Below are 27,096 nucleotides of genomic sequence, written 5' to 3'. Positions count from 1 at the left end.
AAAGAAAATGAAAACACTAATTCAAAAAGATATATGCACCCTTGTATTTACTGTAGCATATATATAACAACCAAGATATGGAAACAATCTAAGTATCCATCCATAGATGAATGGATAAAGAAGATGTGGTATATATATATATATATATATATATATGCAATGGAATATTACTCACAAATAAAAAAGAATAAAATCTTGCCATTTGCAACAACATGGATGGATCTAAAGGGTATAATGCTATGTGAAATAGGTCAGTCAGAGAAAGACAAATACCATATGATCTCACTTATATGTAGAATTTAAGAAACAAAACAAACAAGCAAGGAAAAAAAAGAGACAAACAAAAAAACAGACCCTTAACAATAGCAAACTGATGGTTACAAGAGGGGAGGTGGGTGAGGGAATGGGTGAAATAGGTGAAGGGAATTAACAGTACACTGATCATGATGAGCACTGAGTAATGCATAGAATTATTGAATCACTATATTGTACACCTGAAACTAATATAACATTAATTAATGTTAACTATTCTTGAATAAAAAATTTATATGGTGCTTTACATAAGTAATTTTTTGATGAAAGATATTTTACTTTTTCTGTGCTTCCCTCCGAATCAAAGGAAATCATATTAACATCGTATGAATAATATATAACCTGGCAACAGGGCTATCTCTGATTGTGACACTTCAGAGATCCTTCATTTGAAGTATTCAGGACATAATTAAATCCACAAACAAAACACATCATAAGCTTCTGCTCTCTCTCCACAGAGGTACTGTCCCACCTGGAAGCCCAGCTGGGGAGACCTAGAGCTCGAGGGTGAGGGACAAACCCCTACCTGAGTGCGTGGTTTCTCGCCAGGCTTGGCTGACGCTCTTGCAGCATTTCAAAAATGTTTGGTTGGCGAAGAAATGCCACAATCTTGTCATTATATGCTGAAACAGACAAAAGTGCAAGTTGTGGTTGAGTCTTCGGCCCAGAGATAATTTCTATAGTGGTTGGAAAATGGCTGCTTGATACCAGGATTAACACAGGAGTTTGAAGGGCAGGTAGCATACTCATCAAAAAAATGTAAGCTCTTGAGGGTTTTTTTCCTGTGACATAATAGCATTATCATTTTTAAAAGACCAAACCCAAAGTGAACCAGATCTAAGTTAATTATCTTTAATATTCCAGGAACTTAACTGGGTGTTAACTCATCCCTGTGTGAACAGGTGAAGGAGAATAAAATAGCTCTTCCATGAGGGGAGTTGTACTCTCTTCCTTCTGACTTCTCTTGGTCATTTTGCAATAGATTTATGGCAAAAAATTCTTTATGAGTTCAAAGAAATCCTTTTCTGAGCACTTGACCCTTACAACCTTGGCCAAGGTTGATTGCCCAGTAGTGATAATGGAAGTATCCACATCCATCTGGGCTTTCTCACCTCACTTCCTTTGATACGAGTGGCATGTACCTCAGGAGGTAACTGAGGTTAGGAATGAAGACTATGCTGACTTATCCCCATGCACACCTGGGAAAGAAGTTCTAAATTTAAAACTGCATCTAGTAGCAACAAGATCCATCACTTCACTTAAACTATGCTCTCCTGGACTCGGCTAACAAATCACTGAATGGAATAAAGAAGAAGGGGATGAGGGTCTGGAAGAGAGCAGAGAAGAAAGAGGGAAGATGGAAGGTCAAATTGAGGAGTGAAAGGAAAGGAAAAAGGGGCACAAGGGGGATGGAAGCAAAGGGTAGGGGTAGATTATACCATAGGGGAGGAAAAAGAAAACACAGAATCCTGAATATTAAAAGATTCATGACAAGAAAAAAAAAAAGGCTAACTATTGGGTATCCAGGGTCCCCAAAACATGATACATACCGAGCGGCAATGACTCATGTTGATGTTGGCTTCGAATAGCAGCTACTAGGCTGTGTCCTGGCCTGGCCAGTAAAGAGGCTCCTCTGTTTCTAGAGACTTCTGAAGCCTAATTTCAAAATAAAATTGTTAGCATTGGAAATCTTATCAATTTCAGATGGTCTTTTGATACTAATTTTTCAATATGAGGGGTAAAAGATCCTGATATCACCTAAGTTACAAAAGAAATGAAGTTACAATCCTCGAAGGGAGTGGAAATAAGCAAGTTTTTTATTTTTTTATTTTTTTTAAAGATTTTTTTAAATTTATTTATTTGACAGAGAGATAGCACAAGTAGGCAGAGCGGCAGGCAGAGGGAAAGGGAGAAGCAGGCTCTCTGCTGAACAGGGAGCCCGATGCGGGGCTCGATCCCAGGACCCTGGGATTATGACCTGAGCCGAAGGCAGCCGCTTAACTGACTGAGCCACCCAGATGCCCCAATAAGCAAGTTTTTTTTAAAAAAAGACTAAGCAGGATGGTTGATGGTTTTTAAGAAAGTGATTGTGCTAAATGTTATAAATGTTAACCAGATTAATATACTGAGTAGACTAAGAAACATTTCTCTTCGTAAATACATTCAAGAGACAAATAAATTCTACATGAATACTATCATAGTATTCATAGTAGTAGTAAAGATAAGTTTATGACTTTCATTTCTAAGAGTAGCACTGAACTTCAGCACTGAATGTGCAATGGACGTGCTCTTTTTAACAGCACGTATCACTCTCAGATGGCCATTCTTTGCTTAGTGCCTACTATTCCATTCACTGTGCTGGCTATTCTTCACATAGTATCTTTTTATTCTCTCAAAATTCTGAAAGATAAGCATTATTAACCCCAGATTACAAAGAGGGAAACTGAGAATTGGGATAACTTAAGTTTTTACAACATTTTTAACTGTAAGAGAGAGAACCAGGGTACCAACTAATGCTTGAGTGCAAAGCATTTGTTGACTCCTCTCCTGCCATTAGCCTGCACCCAATACCTTAGTTTTGGATGGGCATTTTGACAAAATTTCATGAAATACAAAACTTGCTTAGCTTAAAACTGATATTTGTGATGATTAATTTAGCTCCATTTTAAGTTTTAATAAACCCCCTAAGTTCAAGAGCATGGCAGTGAGCTCTCTACCATGATTCCATGTACATTTGTTCCTCAAAGGACCCTTGCAGGGTAAGCTATTTAAACAGAGGCCCTATAGAATTTCCACATTGGAGTACATTCACCAAATACATGGGGTTTGCTGTAGAGTATGATTCATTCTATGGTATTTGGTAAAGTATGCCAAAATAGGCTTTAAAGACATTTAAGAATTACATTGAAGATTACTTTGTAATATACTTAAAAAGTGCTCAAACACCCAGACAAATAAGGAAAGAAAATTCTCCCTCTGAGACTGGTATACAATTCACTTCCACAGAATTCAGGAGAGTTATTGAGATCCTATGATACAAAGTCCAGAAAGGTCAGGTCAATCTCAAAGGGGCCATTTAAGACTAGACATGTGTCATATTGCAGATGATAAATAGGACAGATTATTTAGGGCTTACTCATTAAAGACATGGTAATTGCTGGTTTTCCTTTGGGTCCTACTTCCACACTCCACACAGACAGGGGTAACACCCTTTCTTTGCAGAGATGTGCTATCAGTTCACTGTCTGTATACGGCAGTCTTTGAATTGCTCTTCTTGAAGTAGTAGAGATGCAGATCCATCCTTTCTCTTCCGGTCTTTCTCCTTGCCCACTGCTTACTTGAAGGACAAGGCAATAGATTCTGTGCCACTGTGGTGAACCTCTCACTTTGATGTCATTGGCCCTCAGCTCTGCACTTCTAGAGCAGCCAGCCACCGAGATTGAGAAGCTTCTGCAACAGCATGGTTACAATGCAGAGTGATGAAGGAAAGGTTTGTTGACTATTAAAATAGGCAACACTGAGTCTCTACATTTCTTTCTCCTTGAATTAATAAATATGTAAAGCCTCTCTGGGACTGAAATGATAGGTCTCTTTTCCTTGGAAGGAATTATGTCACTCTGCTTTAATGTGTGTTTGAAATATTTTTGATGCTGTAAAGACAGGAATCTGAAAGACCACTCAACTGAAGATGATCTAAACGATGTATTACAGAGAGAAACTGAGGAAGCAGATCTGAAAACAGACCTCAGGAGGGCATGGCTGTATACCGAACTCCGGTGATGCCTGCTGTCACACCCTGAGCTAAAGTGTCTCATTGTTGGTGGGTTGCCCCCAAATAAAGAGCGCTTTGAAACAGGAAGAGGCTCACTTCTATTCCTGGCTGCCACAGGGAATTCATATGTTACAGATATGTTTTAGGGAAAAATGGTGCCTACTTCTGAGGTCACCTGCTCACTGGCAAAACTAAGGCAGATTCAAAAACTTCAGAAACCAGATGAAGTCCAGCTACTCTGAAGGTAGATAACTGACTGATGAATATGCCTCAGGCCAACTATGAGTGAGATGGAGGAAACAACACAGGGGGAAGGTAGGGCACGTGGGGTACCTGAACCATAGAGACACCTGCTGAGGGTAAAGGAGGTACTGGAGAGCCTACAGATGAGGATGGATAGGAAGGTTAGATAGAAACAGCCTTGTCCAACTAGGAGCCAGGAATTTACAGGGATGGAGACAATTTCAAGCAGGGCTGCAGAAGATTCTGAGATTGGTCTAGTTTACTATGTGCCAGGATCCTTGTACCCCTAAAGTAGTACGAAATGGTCCATCCCGAGGAATGTTTGATATCAGCTAGGTGACCTGCTTTGGACCTCACTGCAAACATGATGCTGATGTTTGCTTTCCTAACTACTGAAAATGACTAGAAGAACGGATTTTCCATTTAAAACCAAAATTATATGACTCATTAAATTCCCTTCGCATTTGACACTTTTTGTGTTACTGAGTTTCTCAGGGGTGTGTGTGTGAGACAGAGAGACAAAGAGGGGACCCCCCAAGGGCCTGCCTCTCCCCAGACATGCTATGACTATTCTATGGCTGGCTAAAACCCAGTTTGCAGTAGGGACTACTTTTAAAATTTCTCTTCTTTTTGATGTTGAGATAGCTTTAATCATAATTGCAGATGTGAAAACTTCAAACATTAAGCTCTCTAGAAAAAAAAAAAAGATATGCTCAGAAAATACTTTTCAGTGACTGGTAAGCAAGCTTCTCTTCCATGTTGCAATTTAGAAATGTAAACTGGTGGTTTTTTAAAGCTGTGATTGAAAATTGCAGGTTTTAGACTGAATTTGGGTTAATAATCAGCTAATGCTCTCTTTGAAAACGCTGGAGACCTGATGATAAAAAAAAATAGTGAGTTCAGAGGAAAGGTCCAAGTGATGAATTTGCATTCATCTCTAGATTCCTTTTGTATTCTAAAAATAGATCATTAACAAAGTTTTCAGAATTATCTTAAGGAAACAAAAGAGAGAGATCTATGCTTGAGTTGTTCAACATACTTATAATAGTGAAAAGTGAATAATAAACATAATGTACAAAGAAAGGCTTGAGTTAAATTATGGTAGATCCATACGATTAAAATACAGAAGAATTTTAATGGCATGGGAACAGTCTCCAAGGTATGGTATTGGTAAAGTAGAATACAGAACCATAGACAATATGATTCAATTTTTTTTTTTTTTTATTTCTCTGTAGACCAGGAAGTGTCTCCAGATGGGGTATTATACTCGTCTTTTAACTTCTTTCCCATCTGTGTCTGTGTTTTCTACATTCTTTACGTACTCTTGATAATTCAAAAGTTTATTTTCATAAGTGTTTGAATTTTATAAACTTCCAATCAAACCTATAATCAAGTATAGGTTACATGGAATCAAGAGGAAAATTCCCAACTTTTAGAAGCAGTGCAGATTACCCTCCCTAAAGGCAAGCTTCCTGAATGATGACTTCTCTGTGTTATCAGAGTCAATGAAATAACTTTTGTCGTCAAAAAAGCTCACAGCAAAGAATGACCAAGAGTGACCTCTGCTTTTAAAGTGAAAAGTCACACCAGTTAGAATGGCAAAAATTGACAAGGCAAGAAACAACAAATGTTGGAGAGGTTGTGGAGAAAGGGGAACCCTCTTACACTGTTGGTGGGAATGCAAGTTGGTACAGCCACTTTGGAAAACAGTGTGGAGGTTCCTCAAAAAGTTAAAAATAGAGCTACCCTATGACCCAGCAATTGCACTACTGGATATTAACCCCAAAGATACAGATGTAGTGAAAAGAAGGGTCACATTCACCCCAATGTTCATAGCAGCAATGTCCACAATAGCCAAACTGTGGAAGGAGCCGAGATGCTCTTCAACAGACGAATGGATAAAGAAGATGTGGTCCATATATACAATGGAATATTATTCAGCCATCAGAAAAGATGAATACCCAACATTTGCATCAACATGGATGGAACTGGAGGAGATTATGCTAAGTGAAATAAGTCAAGCAGAGAAAGACAATTATCATATGGTTTCACTTATTTACGGAACATAAGGAATAGCATGGAGGATATCAGGAGAAGGAAGGGAAAAATGAAGGGGGGAAATCAGAGGGGGAGATGAACCATGAGAGACTATGGACTCTGAAAAACAATCTGAGGATTCTAGAGGGGAGGGAGGTGGGGGGATGGGCTAGCCTGGTGATGGGTATTAAGGAGGGCACGTATTGCATGGAGCACTGGGTGTTTTATGCAAACAATAAATCATGGAACACTACATCAAAAACTAATGATGTACTGTATGGTGACTAATGTAATATAATAAAAAAATTATATATATAAAGTCAGTTTCTCTTCTCTACCAGAATCCTGTCCTTTCCTGAGGTAATTACTATTACAAGCTTTTTTTGTGTGTACCCTTCCAGAACTTTTCTATGACTAATGATTTTCTAACCTGACCAAGATAAAGTGGTAAAAGAAATAAAAATTATGTGCTCTGTTATCCTTCCTTATTAAGATTAATTTATATTGTTACTTGCAGTATAAACAAGACAAACGTGATCTTCAGTGATTTCCTTACTGAGAGATGGGATCCAATATTTATAGCCTATATGCTCTTTCCATTTATCTGTATCCATTTCCATTTGGACGTTATGTGAAGAGTTAGGCCTGTTTTGTTGATGCTTTTTTTTTTTTCCCTAAAGATTTTTATTTATTTATTTATTTATTGGAGAGCGAGCGAGCGAGAAACAGCATGAGAGAGGAGAGGGTCAGAGGGAGAAGCAGGCTCCCCGCTGAGCTGGGAACCCGATGTGGGACTCGATCCCAGGACCCTGGGATCATGACCTGAGCCAAAGGCAGTCGCTTAACCAACTGAGCCACCCAGGCGCCCCTGTTGATGCTTTTTTTGTATATTGCAGACAGATGTGACACTGTACTGAAATGCAGGTTAAAGTATCGAATAATGATCCTTTTATGCATAAAGCACTATATTGCTGATAACCGCTTTCAGCAGACTGCCTGAAAAATTTTCACTTGAGGTAAAAAAATCTAAAAGACATTTGACAGTGTCTCTGTTAATAACCTATCATAGGGGTTTTGAGGGAAATTTTTACCATTTAGGATCCTGAATATAGAAACTGATTTCAATTCTGTCTTTAAAAGCAATTGATAAAAATATTCACTGCTGAGCAGTACTCAAGAGAATGGCTCATGAAGGTGAACAGAAAATATTGATTCCTAAGGTCGTGATCTAAGAAACATCTATAGCAAGTCACCCAGTGCCCCTGATATGTGACGCAGAAAAACCATGGGTTATGGAAATAATTCACTGATTGTTCCTGAGTCTCATATTTCCATCTGCTTAACTGTCATTTCAAATTGGATATCTTACCGTTTTCATACTCATTATCAACTTCTCTAACAGCAAACCTGCCATCTTCCCCAACTGGCTTTCCTGCTCATCTTACCTGTGCGTTGTTAATGTGCCTCAAGCCTCACAGACTGAGAATCACAGAGCTGGCCATCGAGTTCCCTTGCTCCCCTTGCAGATGAGGGAACTGAGGCCCCAGAGAGGAAAGGAAGGAGTAATGACACACACCTCCTCTGCAGAGAAGCTGGAGCTGAGACTCCATCTGCTAACTGAAGTCCCAGGTACCCCTTCTTCCCACCTCTTGACCTCTGCAGGCTTCTTCCCACAGGGTGTCCTTCGCCTTGTGTCTCTTTGCCACCTCCAGTGGCCGCTAATGAATGGGGCCACTCTCGCAGATCACTCTTTTCTTTCCTCTTCTTGGCCGTCATTGTCTCCTTTCTAAAATACTACTTTACACTGGACTGGGACTTAGATATGAACTGTGGTCTTGAACTCCCTGTGTGACCTGAGTTTTTGATATTTAAGTTTGCCTGACCATAAAACACAATTCTTAACTGAAGTGGTATTACCACATGGGAATATTTGGAAATGCTGAGAGGTGTTTTGTTTTGTTTTTTGTTTTGGTTGTCATAGTGATTGGTGAGGTGAGGGCACTCCTGACATTTAATGGACGGGACCAGGTAAAAAGGTCCTGCAATGGCATGGGACAATTCTATACATTACAGAAGTGTCCTCAAAATGCCAATAGTCTTCTCCTCTAAAGCCCACTTTTACACAAAAAATTATCATGGTATTCCTCTCAAATTCATTCAGTGGGCTCATGAGAAAGTGCCAACCATGTGATATTCAAAACTTTACAAAAACCAAGACAAAACCCAAGTGGAAACAGTATTCTGGTCACACTGAACTATTCGTTGTCTCTCTACTGACCTTTCTCGATCCTACCGCTGCACCTCTGCTCATCACGCGGGCTCTCTGTGGGGTTGCCCCTCCTCTTCCTCTTCCTTTGTATCTGGCTAGATTCTACCAATTTTCTAGGGTTAGGTCAAGTACCTTACTTTAAAGATGCCTTTCCCTGGCCTCTTTCGAACTTCTGTTGCACTTGTCCTAACATCTCTCTTGGCACTCAATCATATTCTAATTGTTCTTGTTACTTAACTCTGTGTTTTTTGGCCTGGCTTCAAACATAGAATACAAAATTCTCCCGGGCAGGGATCATATCTCATGCTTCTTTGCATTCCACAGTGCTCATAGCAAGCCATGCACTTAATCAATGTTTGTTGAGGAAAATCACATCACAGCAAACACAATTAACATTTCCCACCACCCCCTCCTTCTGTTTTTATACCAAGATCCTCCTGTCTTCTCGTTCCCTAGGCTCTGGGCTCTCACAGCAGGAGGAACCAGATATTTATTTTCACAGACGCTGGGTCTTTGTTTTCCCTGGTATGCTGCCTCTGGGTCAGCTATTCTCTGCCTCCCAGTTTCTCTCTTTTTTGCTTCTCTTGGTTTCTCCTTGTGTCAGCGCAAAGCTACGAGTGGACAGAGGATGCGCAGAGGGATGGGAGGGGTTTAAAAACCTGATCAACTGAGTCAACTGGAGAGTGAATGAATTAGCAAGAATACAGATGGTTGATGCACATTTATACCCTTTCATTGTGACGTGTTACAGTCTTTCTTGGCTGATGCAGGTAGTACTTTGTCATTACTGTTGATATTCAATGTAACTGTGCTTAGGCTAGTCAGTCACATTAAATAAGTGTTTCAGAACAGGTATTGCAAGTGGTACTCATGACTTTAATCTCATTTCAACAGAAATGTTTTAATACTTGAATTTTCAGGTTATTTTCTTATAAATGTAAGACATCTATATCTTTAGGGGTTCATCTTACATTGAGTAACCTACCTTTTTGTTTTATTGACAGTGAACCTGTCTGCAGTACTTAGCTTCTTTTGTCAAATGGGGTTACTCTATATTAGCGCTGAAATTGCCTTCGTAATATTAAATAGCTTGGACATTTTAAATAAATTAAATGGCATATTTCAAAAAGGACTCAGATTTTTGAATTTATCCACTATTATCTCATAAATGTTGTACTTTCTCAAGTGTTATGAAAGCGCCACCAGAGAGGAATACAATGCATGTTGAGCTGGGAAGTTGGGGCACTGCTTTTTGTAGTCGGCAAGTGTATCTGCTGATGAGTGCTGTTATGTGTGCGTCCTGACACCCACATAACCCTTGGGGATGTACAATATTCTTCTCTGCACGGCCATGTACACATTTTACATATATGAGGAAAGAAAGAATCAACATGTTTTCAGCAGTATCCTAAAACAATACCTAAGATGACCCATGAAAGAAAAATTCGTTCTATCACACTGGCTTTAAACCATGAGCGCCCTTGGTTGGAAAGAGTTAGACCTGTCAGAGTATGCAGATGATTCCCCTAGAAAAGTAGTAAACTGGTAGCAATACAAGAGCAACAGGCTCTTCCCTTGAGACTTATGTTTGCTATCTGAGGCTGCCAGGTGGATTGTTTTTCTCCCCATTTCTCCTGAACTGTTCACCCTAGTTCTCCCTGGAATGACCCCCAGGGGCAGTGGGGAGGAGCGCGCTAACACACAAACACACACACACACATTTCTTTTTATCCTGTACTACTTCATTTTTTGCCTCATTGTAATCCAACTCTACAAGTTGTTTTATGAGAAATGGTTCTCAGTGGCCAAAATCTCCTGAGATCTTGGTGGTTTCTAGGATGGTACCAATACTTGGGAAATGTCAGGAAGGGATTTGCTCATAATATTACCAGGAACTGACTAAAAGTAGAAAAGAGCTATGTTTGGAGTTTTGGTTTGAGAAAGGAGGCTAGGAAATGGTATGGGATAAAGAGATAGTAGTTCAGAAAGGCAATGCACGTGATGTTTAAGAGGGATGGCAGGTTTCACGATTCAGTGGAAGTTAACCCTAGGCAGTGAATAAAGATATAAACCAGGAAAGAGCACGTGGTAGGATGGGAAGAGAGTATTCATGTCCCCAGTCGATTTCCCCCAGTTTTTAGTCCATGTATATACTATTGATGTCTTCTCCAGGATCTATGAAGAGCCAGAAGTTTAATGTCAGTCATACCCTGTATGATCTTTTAGGAATTCACATGTGACTGGCAGGCCTAAGGAAGCACAGCTCCAGCCATGGTGTAGGGATCTCTGGACACTGCATTTTCAATTTCCTTCAAGCTAGACAGATTTTTAGTAGTGGCGATTATTAGGACAAAAGGGAAGGCAGAAGGAAGGCAATCTGAAGATGGGTCTAAGGAGTTCAGTGGGTGTCCCTGACTCCTTATTCTTTTAAAGACCAGTGTGGATATGGCAGAACCCCTTGAGGAGCAGGCAATCCTAGATCCCAGCCACTGAAACGGTTCTGACCCCACCTGAGCAGGGCCTGTGGAGGTGTGAATGTGGCAGGGGGCGTGGGGGTGTTACCTCTCCAGCACTGTAGCTCCGGAGCCTCTGGAGGTGCTGTCGATGTGTGAGGTGGTTGGGAAGACGACCGTTCTGAAGAGGGATTCGGGGGTCAATGAAAGTGGTAGCTCGACTGTTGTGGTCCACGAAAAAAGACTGCAGATAGACCAAAAGCACACTGCGTGAGAAAGAGCCAGAATGAAGGCAATAAAGTAAGGGAATGCTACAGGGCTCAGTCTTCTTGTTTATTTCTGTCCCCCCTTTCTATCTACTCAAACCTGATGGAAGACTGGGGCGCTGTGCATCCGTTTGCTCAGTAGTTGAATGGAACACCACCAGTCATTGATAAACACTTCACACTGTGGCATTATAGACTTATGATCATAACATTGCATTCACCATGGAAAATTAGAAAAATGGAGCCTTCGATGTATCAGAATAACACCAATAATAATTTATGGATCATTTTATTTTTAAAACAAAGTCTTTTTGATTACAGAACTAGCACAGTCTTACCAAGAAGAAATTTTAAAAGGATAAAAAAGTAAGAAGAAAACCAAAATTATCCCAAATATCACAATCCAAGGGTAGTCACCAAAATATTACGGTGATTTTTTTTCCAGTTTTTTCTTTTCCTATGCAAATATACAAATAATCTATATATTTTCCTCACATCAGCACCTACAATTTTGTTAGAAGGTTTTTTTCACCTATTATTTTATGAGCATTTCCTTAAGTTATTAGACATTCTTTTAACACAGAATTTTAGTAGGTATATGGTATTCAGCTTGATGGATGCATAGTAATTTTGGTACCCTCTATCATTGGACATTTTACTTTTTTACTGTTTTAAAAATAGTTCTTCAATAAACATTCTTGTTCATAAATCTTTGCAGAATGTTTGATTACTGTACCTGTTCCAGTATGTGGCAAAAGTTATTTTTTACATCTAAAATTACCTCTCATAAAATTTGTACCTTTTCAGAAAAACAAACCTTTTGTACTACTAAACAATCTTTCAAATACGGTCTTCAACAAAATGTAATGTTTTGAAGGTGATTTCCTCTTAAAGATCTCAATCAATGCTCATTGTAGTATCTGAATGTGTCTACACACCTGACGGAAGTAGTCGAAGTCAAATACAGATTTAAAAATTATTCTTGGGAAGTATGAGCTTATAATTTCAAGTATTAGATGTCCTTGTAAACAAGTCTCTTTTATTAAAGAGCTCTATAAGAAGCGATACACGAAGTGGTTTCATTATGGAGACCAAAAGACAGCCCATAGGACACAGGAGATTAACTCTCCTAATATCATGTGAATCAGTATCTGTGACTTGCAGTAAAATTCCCAAGACAGCATTCCACACAGATTCAAAAAGGCCTGTATGGGGGCACGTGGGTGGCTCAGTCGGATAAGTGTCTGCCTTCTACTCAGGTCATGATCTCAGGGTCCTGGGATCCGCCCCACGCTGGGCTTCCCCCTTCAGTGAGGAGTCTGCTTCTCCCTCCGCCTCTCCCCAGTGCTTGTGCTGTTTCTATCTCCCAAATAAAAAAATAAAATCTTAAAAAAAAAAACCCTATATGTCCAATAATTTGGATGGGGCTGAAGATGACGTTAGGTGGTTCAAAAATGACACTAGTGATATCGAAAAATGAGTAAAGAATCTGAAGAAGAAAAAATGTGAGTGGAAAAAAAAACATTTATCAACATGTTTATATAACATGAGATTTTAAACACACAAGTATAAGCTGAAGTCATATTTGAAGGTTTTTTTTATTATTCAACTATATGCCTGCAAGTTTATAAATTGAAGTTAAATGGGTTTCTTATATTTGTGCATATGTGGCAATTCTTTGGTATAAATTCCTAAAAGTTGAGTTAATCACTGGGCTAAAAGTTAGAAAAATTTTGTTTATTGGTCCATATTAACGAATTCCCTTCATGAGCGCTGTACAGATTTATCCTCTTATCGTAAGTTCATGAATGCTTTTCATGGACTTTATAAATGTTGAGTATTTGAAAGACCTCTTAGAAATGTTGAATGGTAAATGATGATAAATTATTTTTTACAGGGGAAGCCAAACATTTTCTCACAGTTTTCTTGGTCAGGTTCTTCATTGGCATATTGTTGACTTTGCTTCCCTTGTTGTTGTTGGGATGTTAAGGTTTTATTATTTACTTATAAATGTGTTAATTACTCCTCTGCCTTCAAATTGCTTTTGATTTTTGTTTGCTTTGTTTTCCACTACACAGAATTTTTTATATTCCTCTGTACTCAAATCTCTCAATCATTTCTGTCTAGAGTTCAGTTCAATGCTTAACTAGGTTTTTCTAGCTTTATTTTTGGTGAGTTTGTTCTGAAACTTATTTTGGTATGAATGTGAGGTTGTAATTCAATTTTTTTCTCCAAGAGCCCGTTTTTCCAAATCATTCATTCCCTATCATTTTATTACATATAAATTCTTATAGATACCACTATCTGTTTCAGGAGTATTTTATTTGTTCCAATGATCTGTAGGATTTTCACTGTTCCAATTACTAATGTCTGTAGGACAAGTTTCCTCTCCTAATTTATCTTTTCAATATTTTCTTAAGTATTCATGCCTGCTTATTTTTCCAGATGAACTGATCTTAATTTTATTAAGTTCCAAAATAGTTCTATTAGGATTTTGTTTACAGTCACCTTAAGACTACAAATGATTTAGAGAGAATTCATTCTTTATAATAGACAATGTATCCTTTCCCATTTCTGAACATAAAATGACTGTCTATTCAAGACTTTCTCTTCTCAGTAAAATTTTGTAGTGTCTTCCTGAAAGACACATATTTTTGGTTAAGGGAGCCCGTAGATATTTAATACTGTTTGTTGCTATTCTGAGTGCTTCTTTTCCTGAATGTTTGTAACCCATCATTCCTAGTACCCAGGAAAGCTATTGTTGGTATATTCAGTTTGTGTCTGTTTATCGTATTAAATGCTCCTATCGAATAAAGGACACTTTTAGGTATATCTTCTTTGATTTTAGCTTATTTCTTATGTTGTTTTCCAGTTCACACACTTCTGGGTTTTTATTTTCAACTAAATTTTGAAATAAATTTTTGCTTTAATTACTGTTGCTTTTTAACCTTCTCTAAGTTATTAGTTTGAAAGCTTATATTTTAATATTTATTTTTCTTGTTTGATAATAAAAACCAATGTACTAATCCTTTGAGTATAGTCTTTCTATATCACGTGTTTTATTAAATATTGGTCACATGCATTTTCAATAATTTCTCAATGGTTTCTATGTCTTGATTTTATTTAAAACCCAATAGTCATGAAGAGCATTGCTTTGAATCTACAATTGGCAAATTGTTTTTGGTGGCTGTGTTTAAATACATTCTCATTGTCATGCAACCATCACCACTATTCATCTCCTGAAATTTTTTATCTTCTCAAACTGAAACTCTGTAGTCATTAAACACCAACTCCTCATTCCTTCCTTTCCCGAGACCCTAGGAAACGCTATTCTACTTTCTGTCTCTGTGAATTTGACTATTTTTAGATACCTCATGTGAAATAAAATATTTGTCCTTTTGTTTCTGACTTGTTTAACTTAGCATAATGTTTTCAAGGTCCATCCATGCTGTAGCATGTGTCAGAATTTCATTGCTTCTTAAGGATAAATAATTTTCTGTTGTATGGGTAATACCACATTTTGTTTATCCATTCATGTAACCTCTATTTTTTCCACCCTTACTGAGGTATAATTGACAAATAAAAATTGTATGTAGTTAAGGTCTATGTAAGCTCTAGTTTTAACAAAAGAATATATATTCCATTAATACAAAATTATATTATTCAAATCCTGACTTATTTTGTCTCCCCGACTAATAGATACAAAACTCATTTTGTACTACAATGCATTTATTTCATTTTCTTTTTGTATTTCTCTTTTAGTTTTCTTTATATGATATGATGCTATTTGGCTCATAAGATACATGATTACTGTATCTTTATTTTAGATGTGCCTTTGATTTATATAAAATCTTACTTTGACTCCATTTAATGGTTCTGAATTCAAACTCTCCTTTCTATGATATTAATATACCACCACTGGTTTTCTTGTTATGGATTTCATGTTCTATTAATATTTATTCTTTTATTTTTTAAACTTTCTGAATAATTTCTTGGGCATGTCTTTTAATAAGCTGGATCGGTTTGTTAACAAATCTGAAAGTGTTTTCCTTTTGGTACATAGATTTGTGCCACCTCCACCCACCACTATGACTGTTATGCTTGGCTGTACTTCTGTTATTTTATTTTTATTATTTTCAATTTCTTCGCTTCCTGGTGGATTTTTGGGGTATTTTGCTATGTAAATTGTATTTTGCTTGATTTTATTTTTGTAGGAATTTGAAACTGAAAAATCTTGCTTTCAAAGTTACAAATAGTTGCCTTTTAAGTTGATCAGATAACTATATTTAGCCCTTGTTTTTCAAATTATCCAATTGGACTCCCCTTACACTCAACCAGGAACTTAGCACAACTTTCCTTGCCCTGTTCATTGGGCCCTCTTCCCTCTTCCTTGTCTATTTAATTCTAGGCTAGGAATATGATTCAGATAGTTCTTATTCAACTATTCCATTTTTCTTATACATATTTTCCCATATTTTATTGAGTCTTTTCCAAAATATTTTAAAGCACTTTAACAGCAATTATTTACATTTATACCCATATATCTGATTGATCTAAACATTTACCACCACAGTCCTTTTATACTATGTTTTCCCCATTATTGATTTCTTGTTCTGCTTCATTTGTGAGCCATCTGAAGAATGGCTTCTGGTGTTTTCTTTGGGCAGACAAAAGAGTACATGTACTGAAATCCTGCATTTAAGGTTGTTTTTCTAGTATTTTCACACTTGAATGACACCAATTTGTTTGAATATAGAATTTTGGGGCTGCAACTTTTTCTCATCAATAACCTGTACTTCTTGCTCTGTGGATTTCTATAGTCAAGTTTCATGGATGGAAAATCTTAAGCTTGTCTGATTTTTATTCTTTTTAAGGTAACTTTCATATTTTCATGGCTATATATTGGTAAGATTTAAAAAATCTCAATTTAAAGACAATTTCAGAGTATGTATAGATATAGAGTTTTAATTAATTTTACTATAATAACTCAGTGAGCCCAATTAATCTGCCTACCTCAACAATTTATTTTAGAGCACAAAGTTTTATTTTCAACATGTAATAACTTAATTTTTATATTTTGAATTTAATTTTTGCTGTTCTACCTATTATTCTGGTTTCTTCTTTAGGAACATCTGTAAGTTATTCATCCAACAGAGATTTTAATTGAGTGCTAATTGTATGCCAGTAATATTAAGCCCTTGGGGTTTCATCAATGAGCAAAAATCCCTGCTCTCAAGGAGCTCAGAATCCTGTCAGGAGAAATAGGCAAAACAGCAAATCTAACAAATGTAGAACTTATATGGTGGAGCACTTGGGTTGGAGATCTTAGGTGCTTTTGGTATTAAATTGAGTGGTTAGAATAGGCCTATCTGAGAAAGGGAGATAGGCTCTTTTTGGTTTTTACTTTTTCTTGTTTTAAAAAAATTGTAGAAGAACATGTAATATGAGACTTATTCTCTAACGAAATTTTAGTTGTAAGGATTAAGTGCACAGAGTAGAACAGTTTCGTTAACACAATGTTGTGCAGCAGGGTCTCTAGAACTTACTCATCTTGTATAACTGAAACTGCACCCATTGAACCTAAACTCCCCATTTCCTCCTGCCCCAGCCCTGGCGACCACCATTCTGCTCTGTTACTCTGAGAGTATTTCAGATACTTCATGTAGGGGAATCATGCAGTATTTGTCCCTCTGTGATGGCTAATTTCGCCGAGCATAATGTCCTCCAGGTTCATCCACACTGTAGCATGTGTCAGAATTTCCTTCATTTTTAAGGAACATTGAATAATGTTCCACTATATGTATATATCACATTTCCTTTTTTTTTTAGTAAGTTTTTTTTTTTAAAGATTTTATTTATTTATTTGAGAGAGAATGAGATAGAGAGCATGAGTGGGGGAGGGTCAGAGAGAGAGGCAGACTCCCCGCTGAGCAGGGAGGCCCATGCGGGACTCGATCCCGGGACTCCAGGATCATGACCTGAGCCGAAGGCAGTCGCTTAACCGACTGAGCCACCCAGGCGCCCTTTTTTTTAGTAAGTTTTTGAATTCCAGTTAGTTAAAACATAGTGTAATATTAATTTCAGGTGTACAATATAGTGATTCAACACTTTCATACAACACCTGGGGCTCATCAGAAATTCACTTGATAATCCCCATCTTCTATTTCCCTTATCCTCCCCTCCACTCATCTCCCTTCTAGTAACCATCAGTTTGTTCTCTATGGTTAGGAGTCTATTTCTTGGTTTGCTTCTCTCTCCCCCCACCCTTTGCTTCTTCATTTTGTTTCTTAAATTCTACGTGTGAGTGAAATCATACGGTATTTGTCTTTCTCTGACAGACTTACTTTGCTTAGCGTAATACACTCTAGCTCCATCCACATCCTTGCAAATGACAACATTTCACTCCTTTTTATGGTTGGTAATATTCCATTGTATATACCACATCTTCCTTATCCATTTGTCAGTTGATGGACACTTGGGCTGTTTCCGTAATTTGGCTATAAATGCTGCTATAAACATCGGGGTGCATGTATCCCTTTGAATTAACATTTCTGTATACTTTGGGGTAAATACCTAGTAGTGCAGTTGCTGGGTCATAGGGTAGCTCTATTTTTAACTTTTTTGAGGAACCTCCATACTGTTTTCCAGAGTGGCTGCCCCTGTTCGCATTTCCACCAACAGTGCAAGAGGGTTCCCCTTTCTCCACTTCCTCGTCAAAACCTGTTTAATACTAATGTCTTAATGAAAGAAGATGTTACTTGAAAGACACATTATGCACTGTGCAGTTTCATTGAATTAAGGGCAGCTCTATTCCCATATGCTTCTACACATAAGTTTACAAACACACCTTTTTAAAAAGTTTTTATTATAATTCCAGTTAGTTAACATACAGTATATTAGTTTCCAGTGTACAATATCGTGATTCAACACTCCCATACATCACCTACACGTGCTCATCCTAACAAGTGCACTCCTTAATCCCCATCACCTGTTTAACAACCCCCCACCTCCCTTCTTATATACCGCATTTTCTTTACCTTCATCTGTCAGTGGACATTTAGGTTGCTTCCATATTCTGGTTATTGTGAATAATAACATAGGAACATAGGAATGCAGGTATCTCTTTGAGATTTTGATTTCAATTCTTTTGGATATATACTCAGAAGGGGGATTGCCAGATCATATGGTAGTTCTGTTTTCTTACATCTGCTTCCTCCCAGCTTTTTTTCAGTTCATGGTTGCTCAATAGAAATCATGTGCTCCTAAACCATCTTGTGTATGATAAGCAGGTACCTTTTAAATTTTTCTGTTTTCTGAAGAAAATTATACTGTAAGATATGTTTTTTTCTCAGATAAAGGTTCTGTTTCCTTCATGTAGTAGTAGGTCTTCATAGGCTCCTTTTTATTTTGCTGCTGTGTGTTCATTCCTTAGTAGAGGTTGCCTCTGCCTCATGCTGGCCACAGACAGAACCTTACCTGCCCCACCACCTGCAGCCCCTCCCCCTCACTCAGGCCTGGAACCCACTTAAGGTCCACATCCAATCTCTACTGAAGTTGGCAGAAGGTTTTGACCTCCTTTCTCAGACTTCCAAGACAGCAGATGAGTCAGATGCCATTTGACCCTTCACTCCGGTCCTCCTGAAGTGGTCCAGCTCTCAGAGCAGTGTCCCTGTCCCCCTTTGTGGGGATGATCGTGCATTCAAAGACATCAAACAGCTAGCCCTGGTCCTTCTCTTCCTACCATGGTATATACTAAAAACGAAGGCTGTCATCTTTGCACATGTCAATAAAGCAAGAATTGGCTAGAGTGAGGAACAAGAAGGTGGTGTGGCATTCTGGAACCTTCTCTGGCCATATATGAAAATGTCTTTTGCAGAGAGCTATCACCACCCGATTTTTCAGTGAGTGGTGTTCCTAAATCCCAGGCTCCGGTGCACCACATTCTTTCCAAGTCAGAGGGGCGAGCCTGTAGGATATAGTCCAAAAATGTTTTTTCTCAACCTATTCCCATCATCGATGGGTTTTGCAGTGAGGTATTCTTGTATTTTCCCCAGTTGCCAGTCTGATGTTGGGTTTTTTGGTAAGGATAATTCCCACAGCATCAACAGGAAGAACAGCAGATATTACTAATCTGCTGTATTATCATGGATTCCCACATTCACTTATTTACTCTTTACACTGGCTATAAAATCATGAAGGCAATAATAATTATTGCTACTTTATGATGAACAAAGTGGGGCTCAGAGCAGTGAAGGGACTTGCTCACGGTCACGTGTTTAGAATGGGATGGGGTAGTCCTTGTACACGTGCCCCACTATTTTTCCCACTATCCTCCATTGTTCCTCTCTACTCAATGGATTGCAGTAACACATTTCCAATTTAAGGCTACTTTCCACCCCAACAATTCAGTATATGGTATGCTTCCCAGAAATTTTGCTTGCCAACTCCGAGTCTGTGTGTGCTCAATTAATAAAGAATTAGATCATTTTATGTGTGTGTATTTAGTCACACCACTGGTTTGTATCACAACTGAAAGCAGAATTCAAGTCCTCTCATTTTAGATTCAGACTTTCTTCTTTCTTGTATATGATACCATCTCACTAAACAGAATAAGTGGGAAAATATTTTGCCAGAAATTCCCTAATATACATTTCAAAATGACTAAAATTCTTGGCGCAAGTCTCAGCTGTTGTGCTTCTTTGCTAGAAACAGGGCTGATGGCACTGGGGGGGTTTCCCTGGCATTCCGCTGGGCCTCCAGCTGTTTGCATCCTAGGGCAAGGGCTGCATGCACTTAACGGCCTTACGGAAATCTGAGGTTAAGCAAGTTGTTTGCATTACTGTGCTATTTGCATAATAAACCATAATGACCCTTTCTGTTCATTGATTCCTAGTGGTGTACTCTTGGCAACTTAGTTAAGTAATAAATGAAAATATGGGCACCACAGACCACCGAGATGAGCACCCCAGTTCCTTTACTTTCTGTTCTTGCTCAGGATTTATTTCCCACCCTAACACACATCTCCAAGCCCTCACAGCGTAAATTACTGTCATTCTCCAAGTGGAGGACACATCCAGTAAGAGAGAAGGTCCTCAGGAGCAGATTCTGGCTCTGGAGGGTTTTCTGCTACACAAAGCACGCCCCCCACCCCAGACCCTCTTCCAATTCTTGCAACTACACAGGAGCTGATCATGCAGACTTACTGAACTGACAGACTTGCATTGGTGGACATTCTTTCTCCACACACTTCAGAGTCCAGGTACTGAGACATGCTAAGGGGTTTGTGGGGAGGAATTTGTCTTCCCAGGGGGCAATGGCGCCCTATGAGCTCACTTTGGGGAACTGTGGCACATTCAGCATCACAGAGGATAGGACCTGCATAATGCATGTTCCCACTGAACGTGTCTACTGACAAAATTTCTGATTCCTTTGACCCTAAAAGAGGGAGGGATTCGTTCTACCAAAGATCAAAAAAAAAAAAAAAGATTACACAGAGACAATTCTTTAATAAACTGTTTGGCCTGTCCTATAAATACATTGATGTGACTGGTGGTGATTAAGAAAGAACATTTTTGCTGTAGCAAACTCAGGTAGGCTTACAAAACATTCCTGGGAAAGGTCAGTTTTGGCTAAGGTCACACAAAGGCAAAATGCAAGCCGGTAACATCCCATGGGTCCAATCTACCCTGCCTGCTTGCCAGGCTGTTTTAATAAAAACTGAAAGCTTATTAGGAAAATCACAACCAGTAATCTAATAATGTCATTCCCACTTAACTAATAATTTCATTCCCTGCGGGTTAGCTGTCTAAGGAGGCATAACAATAGAAAGGTCACTGAACCGACTCTGGTTTCAATTTCCAAACACGTAGGCAGTCGTGTTCACCTGGGCATGATTTTGCCCTCCAGGGGACATCTGGCAATATCCCAAGTTGGTGTGGACGCTATTGGTATCAGTGGGCAAGAGGCCAGGGATGTCGCTGTACATCCTTCACAGGATGGAAACCCTGCTGTGAATAGTTACCCCCTCTTCCTCCTGGTGGCTGATGGCACATCTCTGAGACACAGACTTTCCTGCCCTCACTAATCTCCCCCCTCACTTTCTCACGGGTCTTCTTCAGATAAAGAGCCCGTTGGATGAAAGGCGCACAGGTCAGTCACACTCACCTTTCCCTGCTGGTCCGTTTTGATCTCCCAGCCCCGGGGCAATTCCAGCCTCGTGTCTGCAAACATGTTGATGAAATTCACCAAGTCCCGGTTGTGCTGGTAGCGCTCGAAATTGCGTGCGTCCCGCCGGACTTTCAGAATCATGTGCTTTAAGCAGGTGCTACTGGTGAAGACTCGGTAGGCACCCTGAGAGGGGGTCAGGGCCGATTGGGATAGGGTGTTGGGGGGGGTAGGAAAAATACAGACCAAGTACACCTTGAGCGCCTTAACGTAATGTAACCTGATTGCTAACACAGTGAGTTATTGTGAGCATTGAGGGGGAAGCCTCAGAAGGGGAGATCTTGCTCAAAAATTAAATGTGCACCATAAACACACATGGATCTGTTTCATCTGTACTGGTATTTCCTCAGCCTTGGATACTGTCACACTCCGGGTGCGTCTCAAAGGCTCTCCTTCCCCTCCTCCCCAGTCAGCGCTAGGCTGGGCTCTCTTGAGTCTCCCTCTATTACTGGGAGCATGGCTCCTCTCTCTTCTCCATCCTTCCTCCTCTGCCTGCACCAGTCCTCCCTTGCTCTACTTATGCGTCTGTAACAAGGAGGATTAATTTAGGGTCCCTGGGGATCTAAGGCTGGACTTCTGAGGTCTGTCACAAACTTCTGTGTGTGAGGGGTGCCTGGGTGGCTCAGTCGTTAAGCATCTGCCTTCGGCTCAGGTCATGCTCCCAGGGTCCTGGGATCGAGCCCCGCATCGGGCTCCCTGCTCGGCAGGAAGCCTGCTTCTCCCTCTCCCACTCCCCCTGCTTGTGTTCCTGCTCTCGCTGTGTCTCTCTCTGTCAAATAAATAAAATCTTTGAAAAACAAACAAACAACTTTTGTATGTGGCGGGGTTGGAGATGAGAAGAAAGGAAAAAGTTTCAGGAGTTTCTAAGTGTGCCAGATGATGATTTTTTGGTCCACAGGGCAGGTGTGCATGTGGTGAAAGCAAACACTGCTTGCTACCAGAGCAGGCTGGTGCAGCGGCTCTTCCTGGCCAGGGCCCCCTGGTGCCCAGTGTTTGAGGGCATCAACATCTGCCATCCTTGTCCCCCTTTGTGACTCACCCCTGCACCAGTGGGCCACTGCTCTGGGTCTAACAATGGATGTCCCAGAAGCTTCTCAAATATAACCTGCTAAAAACTGGTCTCCCCCCCAGCCACAGCCTCTGTCACCTAATCAAATAATTGCACCTGCTAATGGAGACGCGCCCTAACTCAGGTGCCCCAAGCAGAAAGGACTCAGACTTTCTTGAGTCCTCACCCTTGCCTGCCTCCATCACAATGGTCCCCCTTTCCATACTCCCAGCCCCTGCCTTAGGCTGGGCCCCGGTCATCTCTCACTTGTGAGGTTGGATCAGCCTCTAGACTTGTAGCCCCTCAGTCTCTGCACTTCTGATGGAGAAGATGTTTAATCAAACACCTGATCCTGTAACACAAATACCTAGGACTTCTCTTGGTTCCAGCTGCCTTCTGAAGTATACCTAGGCTCCTTTTCGTGACTTACCCTGAGTTTTGCCACTTTTTCTCCAGCCCCTCTTCCCACCTTTGCCTGTCATCACATCCCACCCTCAGACCCAACCCCGAGCCCCTTCACCGCTGCGTCCTTTCTCCCTCCCTCTGGAGCTTCTTCCCACCCACTTGCAACCTTCCTGACTCAGTTCAGCAGCCACCTTCTCGGGGATGCTCCCCTATGCCGTATCTCCTGTGTTTCCAGAGCTTTTCGTTCCTCCCTGAGGTTGGGCCCTGTCCTCTCATGTCAGACTGGTCTTTGTACATGTCTGTCGCTCCACAAATTGGGGAGTTTTGCTGTTCAGGTGTCCCACTGGCTCTGTGATTCAAGCACCTAAATCTGTATCTGTCCACAGAAAATGTTTGTCAAATGAAAGAATTAATGAATATAGTGATAGCAAGTCATTGCTTTCTTAAAAATACAAAAAAAAAAAAAGAAATAAAAACTGTATGTGTAAAAATATTAAATTTAACTTAAGCATGGTACTTGAACAACTAATTTTATTAAAGGGAAAACTAGATATTTATCTAGGAGAAATCTATTTTAACACTTCTTCAATGAAAGTGATTTTATAAAATGACTCAGGCTGAGGGGCATCTGTCAACTTCATAATCTTGTTCCTTTAAAATTTTAACAATAATAGAAACTCGTATCTGTTTCCCAACGACTTTCACTGGTATTAATACATTTGCGCCTAACAAAAACAAAGAAGCAACAGTATTGCCAAATCCAGCTTTTCCCCTTTTTGGGAGGCCCACAGAGAGTAAAAAGAGTGGCCGGAGTTGTTTTGTTTCTGTTTTTTTCCATCCTGCTTGGGTTAAAACGCCATCCTTTTTAACCTACTAAACAAGTTCTCAAAGGAGTGTTTTGAGTTTTGACGGAAGCCAGGTGGGCTCCCTCTGTATTCTGGAGCACTCACATAATTGGCGTGTAGTACAGTGAAGAACTCGGGGTTGGTGATGAACTTCACCGCTGGGGACTGCAGCAACAAGGTGATTTTTTGTGAATTCACCGGAGAAAGTGACCCTTCTCTCCTCAGATCTGGAAAAAGTGAAGCAAAGCAATGGATGCATCGGAAAAAAGTCATTTCAAATACAGTACTTCTCTCTCTATACCAGCGGTGTGTTAGCTTTGACTGGACAGACCGTGGTTCTGAATAGTGATTTGGTCGGGTGTCCCAGTGATGTGTGCCAGTTAAGAGTCATTATTTCCTAGGAGCGCTCCTGCGTAACGTCAGTTAGGCTCAAGTCCTCGAACATCTTTTTTTTTAAAAAGTGAAACATTACTTTATTCCAGGACTTCTCAAAACCTTTAATAATGTACACTAGAAATTTCTGGGGGAAGTGATGTAGTTAGTAGTTCCTTCCCGAGGTTTTCTTTTTTTTTTTTTATTTTTAAAAAATTTTATTATGTTATGTTAATCACCATACATTACATCGTTAGTTTTTGATGTAGTGTTCCATGATTCATTGTTTGCGTGTAACACCCAGTGCTCCATTCAATACGTGCCCTCCTTAATACCCACCACCAGGCTAACCCATTCCCCCCACTCCCGTCCCCTCTAGAACCCTCAGTTTGTTTCTCAGAGTCCATAGTCTCTCATGGTTCGTCTCTCCCTCCGATGTTCCCCCCTTCATTTTTTCCCTTCCTACTATCTTTTTTTTTTTTTTAACATATAATGTATTATTTGTTTCAGAGGTACATCTTGTCTCTTTTCTTACAATGATGGTTTTCTTATTTTCCTTATGAGTTGCCAAGCATGGTTATGGTTGTTTGCAGAAAGAAGCACAATTCTTCCCCTCCCTGCATCCACACCCATCTGCCGGAGACTCTGCATTTCTCCCCTTGTTGAATTGAGCTAGCCTGTGCCTTGCTTTAAGTAACAGGACTTGGCAGAACTTGTACGCCAGGGTTTCAAGAAGTCTTTGTGTCCTCACTCTCTCTTAGAACCCTGCCACCACTGTGAGAACAAGCTTGGGCTAGTCTGGGACAAGATGAGAAGCTACGGGAAGCAGGCACAAGGCAGCCCAGCTGAGGCCATCTCAGGCCAGCCGGCCCTCAGCTGACTGGGTAGCTGACTAAGGACACATGCGTGAGCCCCGTAGCAAATGCAATTGCTCACCTGTAGGATAAACACAAGGCTGCTACATTTTGGGATAGTTTGTTACATAGCAAATGCAAAGAGGTCCAATACCAAACTCAGACATTTTCTGTTCCTTCTTTCCTCTTGCCTTTATTTTTTATTTTTTTAAAAAGATTTTATTTATTTATTTGACAGAGAGAGACACAGCAAGAGAGGGAGCACAAGCAGGGGGAGTGGGAGAGGGAGAAGCTGGCTTCCCGCTGAGCAAGGAGCCCGATGTGGAACTCGATCCCAGGACCCTGGGACCATAACCTGAGCTGAAGGCAGACGCTTAATGACTGAGCCACCCAGGTGCCCCTCTTCTTGCCTTTAAACTTGACCACTTGACCACATCTCTCTCAGAGGTCAAAGCAATGAATAAATAGAAAAACCGAAACCAGTCCGTGTAGCTAGCGTATCTGGTAAAATGAATAGAAGGGATGCACTTACAATCGTCTGTGCACGAAAATCCATTGTTCTGCGGTGTAGCAAGGAATGGAGAACTAGCTGAACTGGAGGCAGAACTGCTCGCTCCCACTGGTCCCCGAGCTTCTAACGTGCCATCATTCAATCCAACTTAAGAGAAGGTGGATTGGGGGGCACCTAGGTGACTCAGTCGTTGAGCGTCTGCCTTCGGCTCAGGTCATGATCCCAGGGTCCTGGGATCGAGTCCCACATCGGGCTCCCTGCTCCGCGGGAAGCCTGCTTCTCCCTCTTCCACTCCCCCTGCTTATGTTCCCTCTCTCGCTGTGTCTCTCCCTGTCAAATAAATAAATAAAATCTTTAAAAAAAGAGAGAGAGAGAGAGAAGGTGGATTGGGATATCGCTGTGATAACCTTAGGTGATCACAGGTATAAAAAACTGAAGCCACTCTTCTCTGCCTTTTGAATGTTCTCATCTGAGTTCCACTCAGGCAGATTCAACGAAATGAAAAGCAGACCCCTGGTGGATGCCTGGCCTACACTCTTAGGTAACCAGGCTCAGGGGCAGAGTGCATAAGGTAAGCTCAGGGGAAAAACCTCGTTACTCCCAGGTTGCTCCCACAAGGGGGAATTGTATTTTATTCCAAATGCAAAAAATAATTATTCCTAGTCTTGTCATGTAGCTTCTTTGAAGTAGACTGTGAATTTTCATTGCATGTTTTATTTATAAGTGGAAAATTCTTAGGACACCAACAGATAAATTCACTCGACAAGAAATGATCAGGCCACTGAAGAAATTGCCTCGATGCACCAGGACGAGTTCTCCTACTGCAAATTCATTTCTTCTTTATGTTTGTGGTGGGAAACTCCTGTCTGTTTCACCTTGCTGGCACCAAGCCTCTTTCCCGGCCACCCTGACTGACCTCCCCCATTCCATTGCTCTTCTCCCCCAGGACCCAGTGCATCCCCCAAACCAGGGTAGGGGTGCACACACTATGTCACACTGCCACCAGATGCCATCCCAGAAGACTCAGGTCCCCTCCTGCCATACCTAAGCTCGACTGAGAAGATTCAGCCTCTGAGTCGCTCCCACCACCTCCTCCGCTTCCTCCTGCCAGGATCTGCTCACCACTTTGGCTGCCAGAATCTTCTTCAGGCCTCTCTGTTGCAATGGTTCGCTGAATATTTTGATACCTTTGCATCAGAAAATGGAAAGACAGGAGTTAACTTCTGCTTATTGGCTTGTTGGGGGCTGATGCTCTGAATCGGGTAACTGGAGAAAACTGTAAAGAATTGTCTTGCATATCAGCAAAGAAATGCTTAAAGTTCCCATAAGATACCAAAACAATTGGCAAGACACGCATGTTCCAGATGAGTGGACTTCTTTTTGTTCTGTAAACTGTGCTAAGTTTCAAGTATGGTGACTTTTACACATTAACACAGATAACTAGTCACAAAAAACAGCCTCCGCCCTGCATTAAACAAAACCAGA

At 40.3% G+C, this 27,096-nt stretch overlaps 1 protein-coding gene across 1 annotated transcript in view; it reads right to left on the bottom strand.

Annotated features, from left to right (window-relative positions):
- HECW1 (HECT, C2 and WW domain containing E3 ubiquitin protein ligase 1) overlaps positions 1-27,096 on the bottom strand; it is a 434,070-nt gene that overhangs the window by 60,108 nt on the left and 346,866 nt on the right. The window contains exons 13-18 of the mRNA XM_045864939.2: positions 26,656-26,798; positions 23,980-24,101; positions 21,517-21,702; positions 11,196-11,330; positions 1,863-1,968; positions 839-935 (exon numbers count right to left, since the gene is read on the bottom strand). Coding sequence (XP_045720895.1) covers positions 839-935; positions 1,863-1,968; positions 11,196-11,330; positions 21,517-21,702; positions 23,980-24,101; positions 26,656-26,798 — 789 coding nt within the window. The remainder of the gene's footprint in view (positions 1-838; positions 936-1,862; positions 1,969-11,195; positions 11,331-21,516; positions 21,703-23,979; positions 24,102-26,655; positions 26,799-27,096) is intronic.

The sequence above is a fragment of the Mirounga angustirostris genome, unplaced genomic scaffold, assembly GCF_029215605.1.
Source record: "Mirounga angustirostris isolate CCGP_5_RB_7025 unplaced genomic scaffold, mMirAng1.0.hap1 SCAF_12, whole genome shotgun sequence".
Classification (NCBI taxonomy): Eukaryota; Metazoa; Chordata; class Mammalia; order Carnivora; family Phocidae; genus Mirounga; species Mirounga angustirostris.
The sequence above is the reverse complement of the archived record's forward strand: the minus strand, read 5'-3'. Positions and strand labels throughout refer to the sequence as shown.